The sequence below is a fragment of the Puma concolor genome, chromosome E3 (genome assembly GCF_028749965.1).
Source record: "Puma concolor isolate L17-30 chromosome E3, mPumCon1.1.hap2, whole genome shotgun sequence".
NCBI classification, from domain to species: domain Eukaryota; kingdom Metazoa; phylum Chordata; class Mammalia; order Carnivora; family Felidae; genus Puma; species Puma concolor.
In genome coordinates this window covers 23510509-23525854 of record NC_141682.1, presented here as the reverse complement: position 1 = coordinate 23525854, position 15346 = coordinate 23510509, and the positions used below count along the sequence as shown (strand labels likewise).

The 15346-nt window shown below is 44.8% G+C and overlaps 1 protein-coding gene across 3 annotated transcripts in view; it reads left to right on the top strand.

Moving 5' to 3' along the window:
- PRKCB (protein kinase C beta) overlaps positions 1-15346 on the top strand; it is a 336567-nt gene that overhangs the window by 299591 nt on the left and 21630 nt on the right. For all 3 annotated transcript variants that reach the window (XM_086692704.1, XM_086692703.1, XM_086692705.1), the window contains 3 exons: positions 6278-6358; positions 6645-6752; positions 11907-12047. In XM_086692704.1, the coding sequence (XP_086548830.1) occupies positions 6278-6358; positions 6645-6752; positions 11907-12047 (330 nt within the window). The remainder of the gene's footprint in view (positions 1-6277; positions 6359-6644; positions 6753-11906; positions 12048-15346) is intronic.

The following is a 15346-nucleotide window of genomic DNA, read 5'->3' as shown; positions in this document are numbered from 1 at the left end:
CCCCAAATTTATGAGGAAGCATAAAAGGCTCCAAATAGCTAAAGAAATGAGAAAGAACAAAGCAGGAGGCATTACACTTCCTGATTTCAAGCTATACTATAAAGCTACAGTCATCAAAACAATATGGTACTGGCACAAAAACAGATAAATAGGATGGAACAGAAATGAGAGCCCAGAACAAAACGTAAGCATATGTAATCAACTAATGTTTAAAAAAGAAGCCAAGAATACTCAATGCAGAGCACAGTTTCTTTAACAAATGATGCTGAGATAACTGGGTATTCATATGTAAAAGAATGAGGGGTGCCTGGGTGGCTTAGTAGGTTAAGCATCTGACTTCAGCTCAGGTCATGATCTCACAGTCCATGAGTTCGAGCCCCATCTCAGGCTCTGTGCTAACAGCTTGGAGCCTGGAGCCTGCTTTAGATTCATTCATTCTTTCTTTCTCTCTCTCTCTCTCCCCCTCTCAAAAAAAAAAAAAAACATTAAAAAAAAAAAAAAGAATGAGACTGGACCCATATCTTACACAACTCACAGAAATTAACTCAAAAAGTATTAATAAATGTAAGACCTGAAACCATGAAACTCCTAGAAGAAAACATAGGAGCAAAGCTCCTCAACATGGGTCTCGTTAATGATGTTTTTTGGGTATGAAACCTAAAGCACAAGCAACAAATCAAAACAAGTGTGATCATATCAAACTAAAAAGCTTCTGCACAGCAAAAGAAACCACAACAAAGTGAGAAGAGAACCTAGGGAATGGGAAAAAATATTTGCAAACCACATATCTGATAAGGGGTTAATATCCAAAATATATAAAGAACTCCTACAACTCAATAGCAGAAACAAAACAAAACAAATAACCCAATTAAAAAGTGGGCAAAGGACCCAAATAGACATTTCTCCAAAGAAAATGAATGAAAGGCCAACAGGTACATGAAAAGATACTCAACATCACTAGAGAAATGCAAATTAAAACCACAATGAGAATGTCTCCTCACACCTGTTAGAATGGCCATCATCAAAAAGACACGAGAGAACTGGTGAGGGCATGGAAGAAAGGGAAACCTGTGCACTATTGGTGGGAATGTAAATTGGTGCAGCCACTATGGAAAACAGTGTGGAGGATCTTCAAAAAATTAAAAATAGAACTACCATATGACCTAGCAATTCCACTTCTGGGAATATATCCGGCGGGGGGGGGGGGGGGGTGAGACACACTAACTCAAAAAGGCATCTACACTCACATGTTTATAGCAGCATTATTTACAGGACATGGAAACAACTTAAGTGTCCCCCCATGGATGAATGGATAGAGAAGGTGTGGTATATATATGCAATGGATATTATTCAGCGGTAGGAAACAAGGAAATCCTACCATTTGCAACAACAGATGCACCTTGAAGACATTATGCTAAGTGAAATAAGTCAGACAGAGAAAGGCAAATACTGTATGATCTCACTTACATGTAGAATTTTTAAAAAGAAAACCAAACTCAGAAAATGAGATCAGACTTGTGGTTACCAGAGGTGAAAGATGGGGAGGGAGATTATGGGAAGGTGGTCAAAAGATACAAACTTCTAGTCATAAGATTACTGAGGATGTACAAACAATGACCATAGCAAACACTGCTGTGTTTTGTAGGAAAGTTAAGAGAATAAATACCAAAATTCTCATCACAAGGGAGAAAACTTTTTTCCTTTTTTTTCTTTCATTTCTTTTTATTGTGTCTATATGAGAAGGTGGATGTTAGCTGAACTTATTTTAATCATTTCACAGCATATGTAAATCAAACCATCATGCTGTATGCCTTAAACTTACACAGTGATGTGCGCCAATTATTCTCAATAAAATTGGGGGGGCGGGAATCAAGGTACAGAATGTTAAATACAATATGATACCATGTATGGAAAACAAGAACAATGCACAGAACACTGCTATATGCTTCTTATGAGTATGTCGAAATTCATGTAAAAGCATAGAAAATCTGGAAGGTTACAGACTGATTTCAAAACATTGGTTACCTCTGAGGTTAAGGGCACAGTGACGAGTAATTTAGCTCAATCTGTATACTGTTTACATTTTTCACAAGGTAAATATGTTTGTGTGTTACTTGAATAATTATTTGAAAGATTACTTGAAAAGTAATCTTTTAAATTAATGCTTTTGTAGATTTCCTCTTCTATTAAAAGTAGAGCATTCCTGTGAAACGTTTTCTAAGCCAAAATGGCTTGAAGTGAAGAAGTATTTTTATAAATTTTTTTTTCAATGTTTATTTATTTTTGAGACAGAGAGAGACAGAGCATGAATGGGGGAGGGTCAGAGAGAGAGGGAGACACAGAATCTGAAACAGGCTCCAGGCTCTGAGCTGTCAGCATAGAGCCCAACGCGGGGCTCGAACTCACAGACCGCGAGATCGTGACCTGAGCCGAAGTCGGCCGCCCAACTGACTGAGCCACCCAGGCGCCCCTGAAGAAGTATTTTTATAGCATAGCAATTTTATATGGAGACATTTTTTTAATGTTCTGAGCCCCCAAAAATAACTTCTCTTTGCCTCTTCTGATGCATTAACACACATCTGGCTAGTGGGTACATAAAATTAATTGAGATCAAGGGACGCCTGGGTGGCTCAGTCAGTTGTGCATCCAACTTTGGCTGAGGTCATGATCTCACAGTTCCTGAGTTCGAGCCCCACATCAGGCTCCGTGCTAACAGCTCAGAGCCTAGAGCCTGCTTCGGATTCTGTCTCCCTTTCTCTCTGCCGCCCCCTGCTTGTGCTCTCTTTCTTTCAAAAATAAATAAGGATTTTAAGAAAAATAAATCGAGATCGAGCACAGATGCTCACACGATTCAAAGCTATGACTGCTTGATGCTGACTGTCGTTCCTGGGGAGAAGCGTGGCAGTACCACTCTCGCTGCCTCTGTAATGGCTCCACGAAAACCAAATGCTGAACTCTATTTTTGCTTTTTCCCTTTAGCATAAAAGCAAAAGTCCTGTTCATATTTCTTTAGACTAATGAAAGCAGGAAGTATTGTAGGTCTCTTGTAGAAGCAAAGTGGCATAACAAACTTTCAAAACGCAGGGGACACCTGTATTAGAATCCAGTGGTGTTTTCCCTATGTGCCATACCTTGGTTCATCATCATTTCGTTAAATAGAGCATCAGACAAGTCCTTGATCTGCCGTGAGTTCAGTAATCTCTGGCTCGAAGCTTGCTGCACTTCAAGGTCCCCGGGTAGCTCTTAAAATGTAGGCTGGTCAGGTGTTACCCTCAACTGAATCAGAATCTCTGAAGGAAGGACCCACATATCTGTGATTTTCCAGAGTTCCCGGGTGGTTGTGATACCTGAGATGCCTGGAGTTGTGTTCCCGGGGAAGCCCTTGCTCCCTCCTCCAACCCACTGATGGGAGGAATAAGCTAGGGGTCAGGCTTTCGCCCTGGCTTTGCCATTAACTAATAGCCACATCACCTCTGGCAACTTCTTTCACCTCCCAGGCTCTGTTTTCCTTTGTGAAAGGATTAACTTGTTAGGTTGTCATGAGGATCAAATAAGACATGAAGTACTTTAAAAGTGTGAAAACACTTTCAGTAAGTGTTCTCACGGAAAGCTTTCCCTCCGGTCTCTTGCTGCTTAATTCTCCTCAGAGGGCATTTCTGATTTTAGGGTAGAAGATTTTAGGTAGAAGATGGAATTCAATAAGCAGACATTCATTTTAGAGCCAAGTTTGCTCAGACACGTTCATTGAGTAAAACAATGACTGAGTGAGAAAACCTTCTACTTAACAGCTAACATTTGGAGGACGTAGTGTGCGAGAGGAATGTATCTCCCTCTCTTCCTCGCAAAACCCCGTGATCTAGATGTTCTAAAATTCCTTTTGTAAGTGAGGAAACTGAGACATCAAGAAGTTGAGTAACCTCCCCCACGGTCACACAACTCGGAAGTAGCCGTCGGGACCGACCCTGAACCTTTGCTGTATCACCTTTTCAACCTTTTGATACAGTTAGTTTTACACCCCTATATATTGAAAGGTGGATGGTCACACAGCTGTTCCAGACGTGGCCATGCTCGAACAATTTGGTGATAAGTATCAGAAATCTTAAAACAATATGTTATCAGTGCAGAAGGCATGAACAGACATTTCTCTAAAGAAGACATCCAGATGTTCAACAGACACATGAAAAGATGCTCATCATCACTTATCATCAGGGAAATGCAAATCAAAACAATGAGATCACCTCTCACCTGTCAGAATGGCTAAAATCAAAAACACAAGAAACGACAAGTGTTGGCGAGAATGTGGAGAAAGGGGAACTCTCCTGCACTGTTGGTGGGAATGCAAACTGGTACAGCCACTGAAATAATTTGGAGGTTTCTCAAAAAAATTAAAAATAGATCTATCGTATGATGCAGTGATTGCACTACTGGGAATTTACCCCCAAAATACAAAAACACGAATTCAATGGGACACATGCACCTCTGTGTTTATTATTTACAATAGCCAGACTAAGGAAGCAGCCCAAGTGTCCATCGATAGGTGAATGAATAAAGAAGCTGTGGAATGAATATACATGATTATATATGTATGGAATATTACTCAACCATAAAAAAGTGAAACCTTACTATTTGCAACAACATGGATGGATCCAGAGGATATAATGCTAAGTGAAATAAGTCAGTCAGAGAAAGACAAATACCACACAATCCCACTCATATGTGGAATTTAAGAAACAAAACAAATGAACAAAGGGAGAAAGAGAGAAAGAAAGAGAGACAAATCAACAGACTCTTAACTATATAGAACTCACTGATGGTTACCAGACACAAGGTGGGTAGGAGGGTATGGGGGAAATAGGTGAAGGGGATTAAGATGAAAATAAAATAAAATAATTTTTAAAAACCATACATCCCATTTGATCCACCAATTCTATTTTTAGGAATTTATCTTAAGGAAATAATTGGACGAATGTCCAACTATCCAGTTGCAAGGATCTATATTGTAGTATCAGAAGAAACCTGATCTTGGGAATAGACAACATAAATTTTGGTATAGCCATCCAGGGGAATGCTGTGCAGAGATAAAAACTGATTACATCGATGTGCAACTATTGCGTGGAACTTTTAAGTGAATAAAATACTTCATTAAAATTCCACATATTAAAGTGTGTGTGTGTGTGTGTGTGTGTGTGTAAAACACATACATATACACTGAATTTACTATGTATTGATAGAAAAGAATCTAGGAAGAAATAGACCACAGACCTATCATAATTTTTCTCTTGATAAATGATTATGGGTGATACTAATTGTATTCTCTTAGCTTGTCTATATTTTTATTATTTATTTATTTGCTTATCTATATTTTAAAATAAATAGTATAATAATAAGAATGCTATTACAGCTTTGTAACTTACAAATTTTTAGTTGTGGTAAAAAAAATACAAAATTCACCATCTTAACCATTTCTAAGGCACAGTTCAGTAGTAGCAGTAGACAAGCTGAGAGAATATAATAATTAGAATCACCCATAATCATTTATCAAGAGAAAAATTATGATAGCTCTTTGGTCTGTTTCTTCCTAGACTCTTTTCTAGGAGTACAGTTCAGCATTCAGTTAAGTGTATTTCTGTTGTTGTATAAATGTGATTACTTTTGTAATGAGAAGCAAACACTGTTTTCCTTCTTAAAAATGCCATCCACTGTATTAAAACGAAAAAAGTAACACACTGGGGGCTCCTGGAGGGGCTCACTCAGTTAAGGGTCTGACTCTTGATTTCGGCTCAGGTCATGATCTCACGGTTGGTGAGATCGATCCTAGCATCGGGCTTTGCGCTGACAGCTCAGAGCCTGCTTGGGATTCTGTCTCTCCCTCTCTCTCTCTCTGCCCCTCCCCTGCTAGCTCACTCTCTTTTGCTCTCTCTCTCAAAAAAATAAAATTAATACACTGTACTAAGAGCTTTTAAAAGGCAATGTTGACAGCCACAGATGTTTTCCCCCACCTGCAGGTACTCTTGTAAATGGCATCTATCCGTCTTCCTAAGGTAAAGAAATGGCTTGAGTGGGCACTAGACTCCTTAGTCACTCTTTTAGTGGCTCATATTTGGGACTGTAACAGCCAATTGAATCCTTCGCAGTAGGCAGATGACAGGCAAACGGAGAGCTCTCCTTCCACCTCCCAGCCCCAAGATGCTCCACTCTTACATTAAAGAAGTGAGTGTTCAGTCTCCAGCCATGGCTACCTGCCCGCCTCCCTGATGGAATGCCTTCTCTTTTCCAGATAATTGCTTATCAGCCCTATGGGAAGTCCGTGGATTGGTGGGCATTTGGAGTCCTGCTGTATGAAATGTTAGCTGGCCAGGTAATTGAATTTTAACTGATTGGTAAGAAAAGTCCTCCCCCAACCCCATCTGCATGGTTTCTCTAGACAAAGGTATCCCTTCGGTACCAGCTCATAGATTGGAAACGCTGTGACTTCCTTGGCCTTAGGGTTAGCTTACTCTTTTGACTGTTTTTCTTTGTCTTCTCCCTTGAAGCCCCTGAGTATGGCCTCGCTGTGGACCCCAGGGGAAGGGCCCAATGGTTTGGGGCAGTTGGGGAGGGGCAGGCAGGAACCCTTTCTTCCCACACTATCCTCTGCCCCACAGGCACCCTTTGAAGGGGAGGATGAGGATGAGCTCTTCCAGTCCATCATGGAACACAACGTGGCTTACCCAAAGTCCATGTCCAAGGAAGCTGTGGCCATCTGCAAAGGGGTGAGTGAGCCCCTGAAAGCTTGCGGTCAGGACCCCGCGCAAGGACAACTCACCCAGGGAGAGAGGGGGAATGGAGACTGAGCTCTATCTTTCTCCCCACTTGCTGGCCTGTGAGCCTGGCTTGGACCTCCCGGAGCAAAGGGGGCTTTTTTCCAATCTGCATAAAAGTACCAGAGAGGTCTGCCTGCAACAGTATCTTGCTGCTGGCTGGGCTCCAGGCTCTAGCCCGGCACAGGGGAATGCATATTGAATGAATGAGATAGGAAACACAGAGTCTTTGCCAAAGAGCTGGGACCCATGGGAAGGTGAGCAAGAGGTCTGCAGCACCGATCTGTCAGCCTCGCCCTGCTCTGCTCTATATGTGTGTGTGGTTAATACTAACAGCGTGTAACTTTTGTCTTAAGAAAATACCATGCAGTGTTGAGTTTAAGGGATTCTCTGGATAAGCTGACCCAAATTTTGTGTCTTCAAAACCCCTGGTCTCCCCTCGCCCAACCCACGAAGGGCTGAAAAGCATACGTACACTATATCCTGCAGTGTATGCAGATTGCACCTGTGAAGAAGGCAGGGCACATGGGTGCTGGTGAAGATTGCTTTGCTATGCATCTGGCATTAAGCCAGATGTGCTTGACCTCGGTGAGTCCCTGCAGATCCTTGGTCCTCGCCTTTGGTGCCATCAGGATGATCTGCAGGGCTTTTTCAGATTGTACATAACCTCAGTCTCACCCAGAGATTGTCTGGACATCTGTAAAAGTCTACAAAAGTCCCCAAGTGGTTTGAGAACCACTGCTTTTAAACCTATTACCCAAATGTGAGAACATTTCAGCTCTGATGGAAGTGTGAAAACGCTGTGAGAGCCGCAGAGAATATGGCTCGTGGATCCTGCCTTTATGAAGTATTCACTCTCCCACCAGGTGGAGGTACAGGTGCCTTTTCAAGGTTAGGGCATGACCATGCCTTCCCAGTGGATTCCCACCTGTGTGTCTGAATAAACCAGGGCTGCCGGTCTTAGATCCTTGGGGTGTTTGCTGGTTTCCCACGGCTTGACCCAGCCCCGTGCTTCCAGGCCCCAGTCAGATGCCTGGTGCTCTGCGTGGATGCAGAAAAGCTGGAAAACGCAGGCACTTTGTATTAGCTGGGCCGCCCTCTCCGTGTAGAGCACCTTCTCACACCACCTGGATTCTCACTCTTGGTGACTCACCTGAGCTTTGTATCTCAGCTGTATAGGTTAAGCTGCAAATATCCCTGGGGAAACCACGTGTGACTTTGTCTCAGTCCCCAACATCTTGAAGTGAATTGGGTGAAAATATTTTCTTTGAAAGTATGAGGGAAGGGGAGGGAAAACGAGGAACAGAGAATAGAGATCCAGAGGGCCGTGAGGAGCCTAAGTGAGGCTTGTAAAAAAAAGAAGGAGAAGGAGAAGAAGAGGAGGAGGAGAACACAGCATAAGGCCAGTGCAGACCCCTGTAGACATTTTGTTGTGAGGGAGGAAGAGCGGGCGGAGGTCATATACTGAGCTTTTAGTTTGTTTGGCAATTGCCACCATTTAAAGGGCAAGGGATTTCCCATGAACATTAACTTTCCAGTTTCTCTTGAGAAATCTGATCCCGCCATGCTGGTCTGTCATTCCTATAAAGCATGTGATAGCCAGCTGGATGGGAAGCCCATGTCCCCTGAAGGGCGTGCCTTCTCCAATTTGCAGAAATCCCCATCCGGCCCACTTTCATCTGGGTTCAAATCCTGGTCCCAGCATGAGCGGCACTATGACTGTAGGTAAATTCCTCAACCTTGTCTGTGGATTGAGGATAATGATAGTTCTCCATACAGGATTCTGTGATGATTAAATGAGTTCATACCAGCGGCTCACTTACAACAGAGCCTGGCATTCTGATCCAGAACCCATGGGCCATTATTATTATTACTGTTGCTGATGCTGGCACTACTACATTACACGCCAGGCCCCTCTTGGCATCTAAGTATGCATATGCTGCCATAGGAATTGTTTTAATGGGGGATTTGGGAGCCCAAGACCCTTTGCACATCTCACCCCATCCACTTCCTAGGTGTATGGTCCTACTCTGCAGCTCTGGGCTTCTGTTTCTTTACCTCTAAAAATGGACTAACAACCCTCATTGATCATTGAGTTGTCTGAGAGCATTAAATCAGGTAACATAAGAGAAAGCCCCTTCTGTGGTATCGGCGCATAGTAGGTGCTTCATACACGCTCAAGACATTCCCCTTCACGACTCTGCCCTGCTGGGACAGCTGGGGGTTCTAAGTGGGTCATGGAGGAGAGAGGATTTTCCAGGTCAGCTGCATTCAGCTTCAGCTCCAATTAGCGGTTTCCCTGGTGGAGCAGATTTCTATTAATTTAGGACCCATAACCTTCAGGATTAACTGGGGTGACTTTCTTACTATCGGGTTGGAGGACCTTTCTGAGTTGAGTGGGCTGCGTCCGGTGTGGGCTCTTTCTTCAAGGTTGAGGCTGCAAAGAAGAGAAAACACTCAAGCGAACAGCAGACACTTCCTCCGAACCGCAGGCCCCAGGGGATGCGTCTGGGAGGTGATCAGAGATCGGAACAGTGATTAAATCCAGCTGTCTGCATGGCTGCAGGCACATCAGCTCAGAGTGCAGTAACTGGGCAGAGACTCGCATTAGTGCTGGATGATTCTGCAGTGGCTTTTCTTTGGTTGGCCATCCTTGTCCTTATGCGGAAATTGAGCTCGGCTTTTGAAAACCATTCCGTTCCCATTGAAAAGTCCTTTCTTTATATATCCATCCCATTAAAGAACCTATTTTCTGCCAGGAAAAAAAAAATTAGTATCACGTGCTCAGAATGCCACTCCCACTTCGAAAAACTTAAAGCAGACAGAAGCCCCCACTGGCCACACGTTCGCACAAAAGCAAGCAGAACGCGTAACACAGAGCACCTAGAGCTCCGGGTAGGGCGGATCTGTTCAAAGCACAGCTCTGCTACTTAGCTGTGTGCCTCTGGGCAAATGACTACTTCTCTGGACCAGTTTCTTACTGGACAATGAGGATACTAGTTGTAAAGTGAAAATAAAGATGAAAGAGTAATGGCTAGGAAGCCTTTAGCACAGAGCCTGGGTGCACAGGAAGCACTCAGTACACAGAGGCCATCGTTGATAATATCACTGGTAGTGCTAATCAAGACCTCGTAGCCCTTCCTTTCCTCCTATCCTAACCCTACATAGCTGTCAGGGCTTGGCCCAACGTGCTTGCCCTCCATAAACCCTTCCTGACCAAGCCACACCACAAATATCCCTGGGAGCCCACACACCAAGAGCTTTGTTATTAAAAGCCCAAGTTCTGGAGGGGCCTGGTGGCTCAGTCGGTTGAGCATCTGACTCTTGATTTCAGCTCAGGGCATGATCTCACAGTTTGTGGGATCGAGCCCTGGGTCGGGCTGCGCACTGACAGCACGGAGCCTGCTTCGATTCTCTCTCCCCCTCCCTCCCTGTCTCTGCTCCTTCTCTACCCCCTCCACCTCAAAATAAATAAATAAATAAACTTTTAAAAATAACATAAAAGTCCAAGTTCTGGAGAAGGCAGAGGTGAGATCCAAGCTCAGCTCTGTCACTTCTCACTTCTCCAAGTCCTTGCTAGTTGTTTAACCTCTTTGAGTGTCTGTTCCCATTGAAATGGGAAAAATAATAAACCCACCTCACTGGGTTATTGTGGGAATCAGGTGCATGCAAATCAGGTAGAAGCTTAGAATAGAGGGGCGCCTGGGTGGTGCAGTCGGTTAAGCGTCCGACTTCAGCCAGGTCACGATCTCGCGGTCCGTGAGTTCGAGCCCCGCGTCAGGCTCTGGGCTGATGGCTCGGAGCCTGCAGCCTGTTTCCGATTCTGTGTCTCCCTCTCTCTCTGCCCCTCCCCCGTTCATGCTCTGTCTCTCTCTGTCCCAAAAATAAATAAAAAACATTGAAAAAAAAAAAAAGAATAGAAATGCCCACTTATTTCCCCCCTGAGAATATGAGAATAGCACATATGGAGTATATGTGCTCATGTGAGTGTGTGTGTGTGTGTGTGTGTGTGTGTGTGTGAGTATGTGTGTGAGTATGTGTGAGTATAGGGGGATAGTTTCTGATGACAAGTTATTTGGAAGCAGGAAGCAGGCTAAGCTGAGTGTCCAGCAGGGTAGGTATACATTGCTGGGTTCATCTCTTTGCCATAATCCATAAATCCTGGGCAAAACCCAAGGACTCTGACATCATGGTGTCAGGTCAACTCTGGGAAGCTTTTTGGTCTTATATGTTCCATTGCTTGTTTTTCCTCTTTGAGGGTCTTCTTGTTGGTTGTTTTTTTGTTTTGTTTTGTTTTGTTTTGTTTTGTTTTGAAATCACCAGCTCTGTCTTTGCTCTCTGTGCATTTGCTCAAATCTTGAGATCAGACATATTTTCATGCTGCTTTGGATTCATTTACAAGAGGAAGCCTGTCTGGTTTCATCTTGGAGCATCTATTCATCTTGTTATTTAGCACTGGCTCAGAGACCCAAAGATGGAGGGTTTTGATAATTAAGTAATTTAAATGGAACACCAAAGAAACCTCAGCGGAGTTTAGTGTAATGTGCGATCCAAGCAAAATGAGCTGGGTTAGCTTTTGACTATTTAATGAGCTTTTGGAAAGTAATTACTTGAAACTTGGGTCCATTTGACTAATATTTTTTCTTCTGTTTTGTCATTTTCACAAGCACTTTACTGAGAAATGCAAATATTATCAGAATGAACGTGGCCTTTGCCTTGGTCACACTCCAGCTTTCTTGAGGTGGGAGGCGGGGCATTTGAAGATATTGAAACTGTCCTCATTAAATGCACCAGTAATTGCGTAAAACTCATTCTTAAATCAGAATGCATCGTGTGACATTTCTAACTTGAAGTTCAGGGCCACATTGAGGCTTAGGTCTGATTAACCATAAGCAGTCTTGCTTTGGGACAAGCAGCGGCAGGCACTGTTGTCAGGTCTTCCGATTATAAAGACCTCTCTGGGAAAGTGTTGCTGGAATGAAAAGCAGAAGATAAAAATTGAGTCTCTTATTGTCGTTTCTTCCCTAATTCATTGGAGTCCTCATTTCTGAGTGGCTCACGTGTCCTCCGAAGTTCATTAAACTCAACCTTTCTCTTCTCTTGAAGCTGATGACCAAACACCCGGGCAAACGTCTGGGTTGTGGACCTGAAGGTGAACGTGACATCAAAGAGCATGCATTTTTCCGGTATATTGATTGGGAGAAACTTGAACGCAAAGAGATCCAGCCCCCGTATAAGCCAAAAGCCGTAAGTAAACTGGACTCTCTGACTCTTGGCTTCACACGCGTAACATAACCCTCTCCTCTCACGAGTGTGTGCGCCCTCGGTGTTCCGAGGGCTAGACATCGACGGCTCCCTCAAATATGTCTGTAAGTGCTCCCGTTGATGCACACAGTCACTGGGTACAAAAACGGAGATCTCCGTTCACACAGCCCAGCCTCTACAAATGCAGGAGAGATGCTAGATACGAACTTTTGCTTTATTGGTTCAGTTATTATGACTGTCTTCGCTGGCAACTTTTTGGAGATGTCTCGTCAGTGAGCGGGAGTTCAGGTCCGGTTTTGGACTGTGACAAAGAGTCTCATTTTGCCCTCGTTCTTTCCTTGGTTCGACTGTGTTCTTTTCTCTTCAAATTGACATTGAAAAGGCCACGTTACAGTATTTAAATTTAATTCTGAAACATACAGTGCATCTGAGCCAGTAAATAAAGACAGCTCCACCAGCCAGCTCCCACCCGAGTGAAACAGAATAAAAGCAAAAGCTGGCCCGCTCGTAGACCTCTTGGAGGCTCTGAGTGTAGGTACAGCTGGGAGGCAATGTCTATAGTATAAAAAGACAAGCCTCGGGGCGCCTGGGTGGCGCAGTCGGTTGGGCGTCCGACTTCAGCCAGGTCACGATCTCGCGGTCCGTGAGCTCGAGCCCCGCGTCGGGCTCTGGGCTGATGGCTCGGAGCCTGGAGCCTGTTTCCGATTCTGTGTTTCCCTCTCTCTCTGCCCCTCCCCCGTTCATGCTCTGTCTCTCTCTGTCCCAAAAATAAATAAACGTTGAAAAAAAAAAATTAAAAAAAAAAAAAAAAAAAAAAAGACAAGCCTCCCATTTCCACAGTTGTGCACACACGGGAGGATTTTCCATCCCCAGAGACTCGGCTGGGTGCACTGTCACACCCAGGGAGGAGGAGTTCGCCCTGAATGAATCCAATCCGAACTACAGCTCCCCAGACAGGATATTTCTTTGTTAGACTAAGATGAGCAGAGACCTGATGACTTTATTATGAGCTCTGAAACTGCCTACCGAGGCTGAAACATGCACAAAAACACTGTCATTGGAACCGGAAATTGTAAGATCCATGACGATAACGGTAGTTATGTTGATAGCATTATTATTCATTTCGTGGCCACTTATTACGCGCCAGGCACCCTAGTAAGCGCTTCACGTGTGGCATCTGATGAAATCCTCACCACAGCCTGTTACGGAGGTGCTGTTACTCTGTGTCCTGGAAGAGAAAATGGAGAGCTTAAGTGCTCTGTCCAGGGTCACTCGGCCAGCGTGCAAGGACATAGGAATTCAAATCTCAGACAGCCTGACTCCATCGAGGCATAGCAGAATGCCCAGGGGCAAAGGGCGTGTAGGTTTAGGAAAGCCTCGCAGGTGGGGCACCTGGGTGGCTCAATTGGTTAAGCGTCTAACTTGGGCTCAGGTCATGATCTTGCGGTTTGGGAGTTCGAGCCCTGCGTCGGGCTCTGTGCTGACAGCTCGGAGCCTGGAGCCTGCTTCAGATTCTGTGTCTCCCTCTCTCTCCCCCTCCCCCACTTGCACTCTCTCTTTCTCTCAAAAAATATGTAAAAACATACTAAAAAAAAATTAAAGAAACAAAAAAAGAAAGCCTCCCAGTTGACTCTCCCCATCTCCCTGGTGCTGCACCTTCCCGACCATCCCACACCATTAGCATCCCTGCTTTACAGCATCCTTGATGCATCCTGTGTCTCTCTGGACACTTCCTGAGGTTAGGAAGCTAGATTATTTAGAGACAGCCAGTTCCACCTTCCGGCCCTTCTAATTGTGGCAAACCTACATGTTGGTGTCTAATCAGCTTCCCCGGACTGCCATCCCTCTGGCCTGTTCTGTCATCAAGAGCCTCTTTCTCTGCAGAGCACCCTTCAGACATTTGCAGATGCTGGTCTTAAATTCCTGAGCCCTGTGATTTCAGGCCAAATACCCACCCCCCCACCCCCCTCCTCCCCCCCCCCCCACACACATGCACACCTTCCACCTGCAAGCATGTCCCAAATGACATCACCTGCAGGTGCTGATTGTCTGCCAGGTCATCAGCATCCGTCTTCAAATACAGGCACAGGATTGAGCACGTTTCTAATCGTGTCTGACCCTCAAGTGAATACAATGGGGTCCGACAAAAATCTGTTGATTATTCTAGAGCTGGTGAACTCTGTTCCCCTGTCTACTCCCCTGTTTCATCACCTGTGATTCAGCGATGTTAATAGTCTCTGCATCACAGGATCGTTATGACGCGTAAAGTGCTCAGTGCATGCCAGGCATGCAGTCGGCCCTCTTGGAGAGTGGATAATGATTTTTGTTAGCGGCGTCACACATTGATGTCTTGGGTGCAGGGTCTTTGAGGGATAGAACAGTGTTGAGTCCAACTGATGCTGTTTCCCAAAGATGACGTCCGTGTGTGCACTGGGTGTGACAGAGGGGCACTGCATGTCCTAGGCAGCACTTTCACTTCTAATGAACCATTTGGAAAAAGATCAAAATGGCAGCCTGGGAGAGAAGAACAGGTTCTCTGTTCAGGGAACTGGGAACTCAGAGATGGGACACAAAACTTACAGGGGTTTCATGGGCTATTCATGACGTCTCAAAATGTGGACCCTCCCCTCCACTTGGCCGGTAGAAAGATGCAAATGTCTGCATCTCTCCCAGCGTTGAACCCGGTGACATTCTGGGTATGGTTCATTCTTTAGTTGTAGAGCAGTGGTTTTCAAAGGGTGGTCCCCAGACCAGCAGAATCATCTGGGAATTTGAGGAATGAAATGCTCGGGCCCCTCCCCAGAAACCGTGACTCAGAAACTCTGGGGGTGGGGCCTCCAGGTGAATCTGATGTGCCCCAGGCTGAGATTCTGTGCTGTGGAATTTAGTGTTAAGAGCTCATGGGGAGAGGCGGACGTGGCAAGGAGGAAAATTTCTTTAAGGGGAAGACATTGGTTCTCGCCTAGTCTGGGTGAGGGGTGGTGCCTTCTGGGAACAGGTCACAGGCTCAGCTGCCTACAAGGCCAGGCAGGTAATGTAAATATGAGAGAGGGAGTGGTTGGGGACAGAGGCAGACCGCAGGGCAGGGCGGGCAAGCTATCTACAAGGCCCCACAGGTGCTCACCTCCAGCTGCCCAGTTGCAGGGTTCTGGTGACTGTTACTAATGACTGTGATCTTCTTTTTTAATTATCCATAATAACAGCTACCTTTTTCTGAGCATCTTCTACGAGCCAGGTTTGCCCTGCAGGGATACAGGCTCTGCCGTGCTCTGTCCTCACCA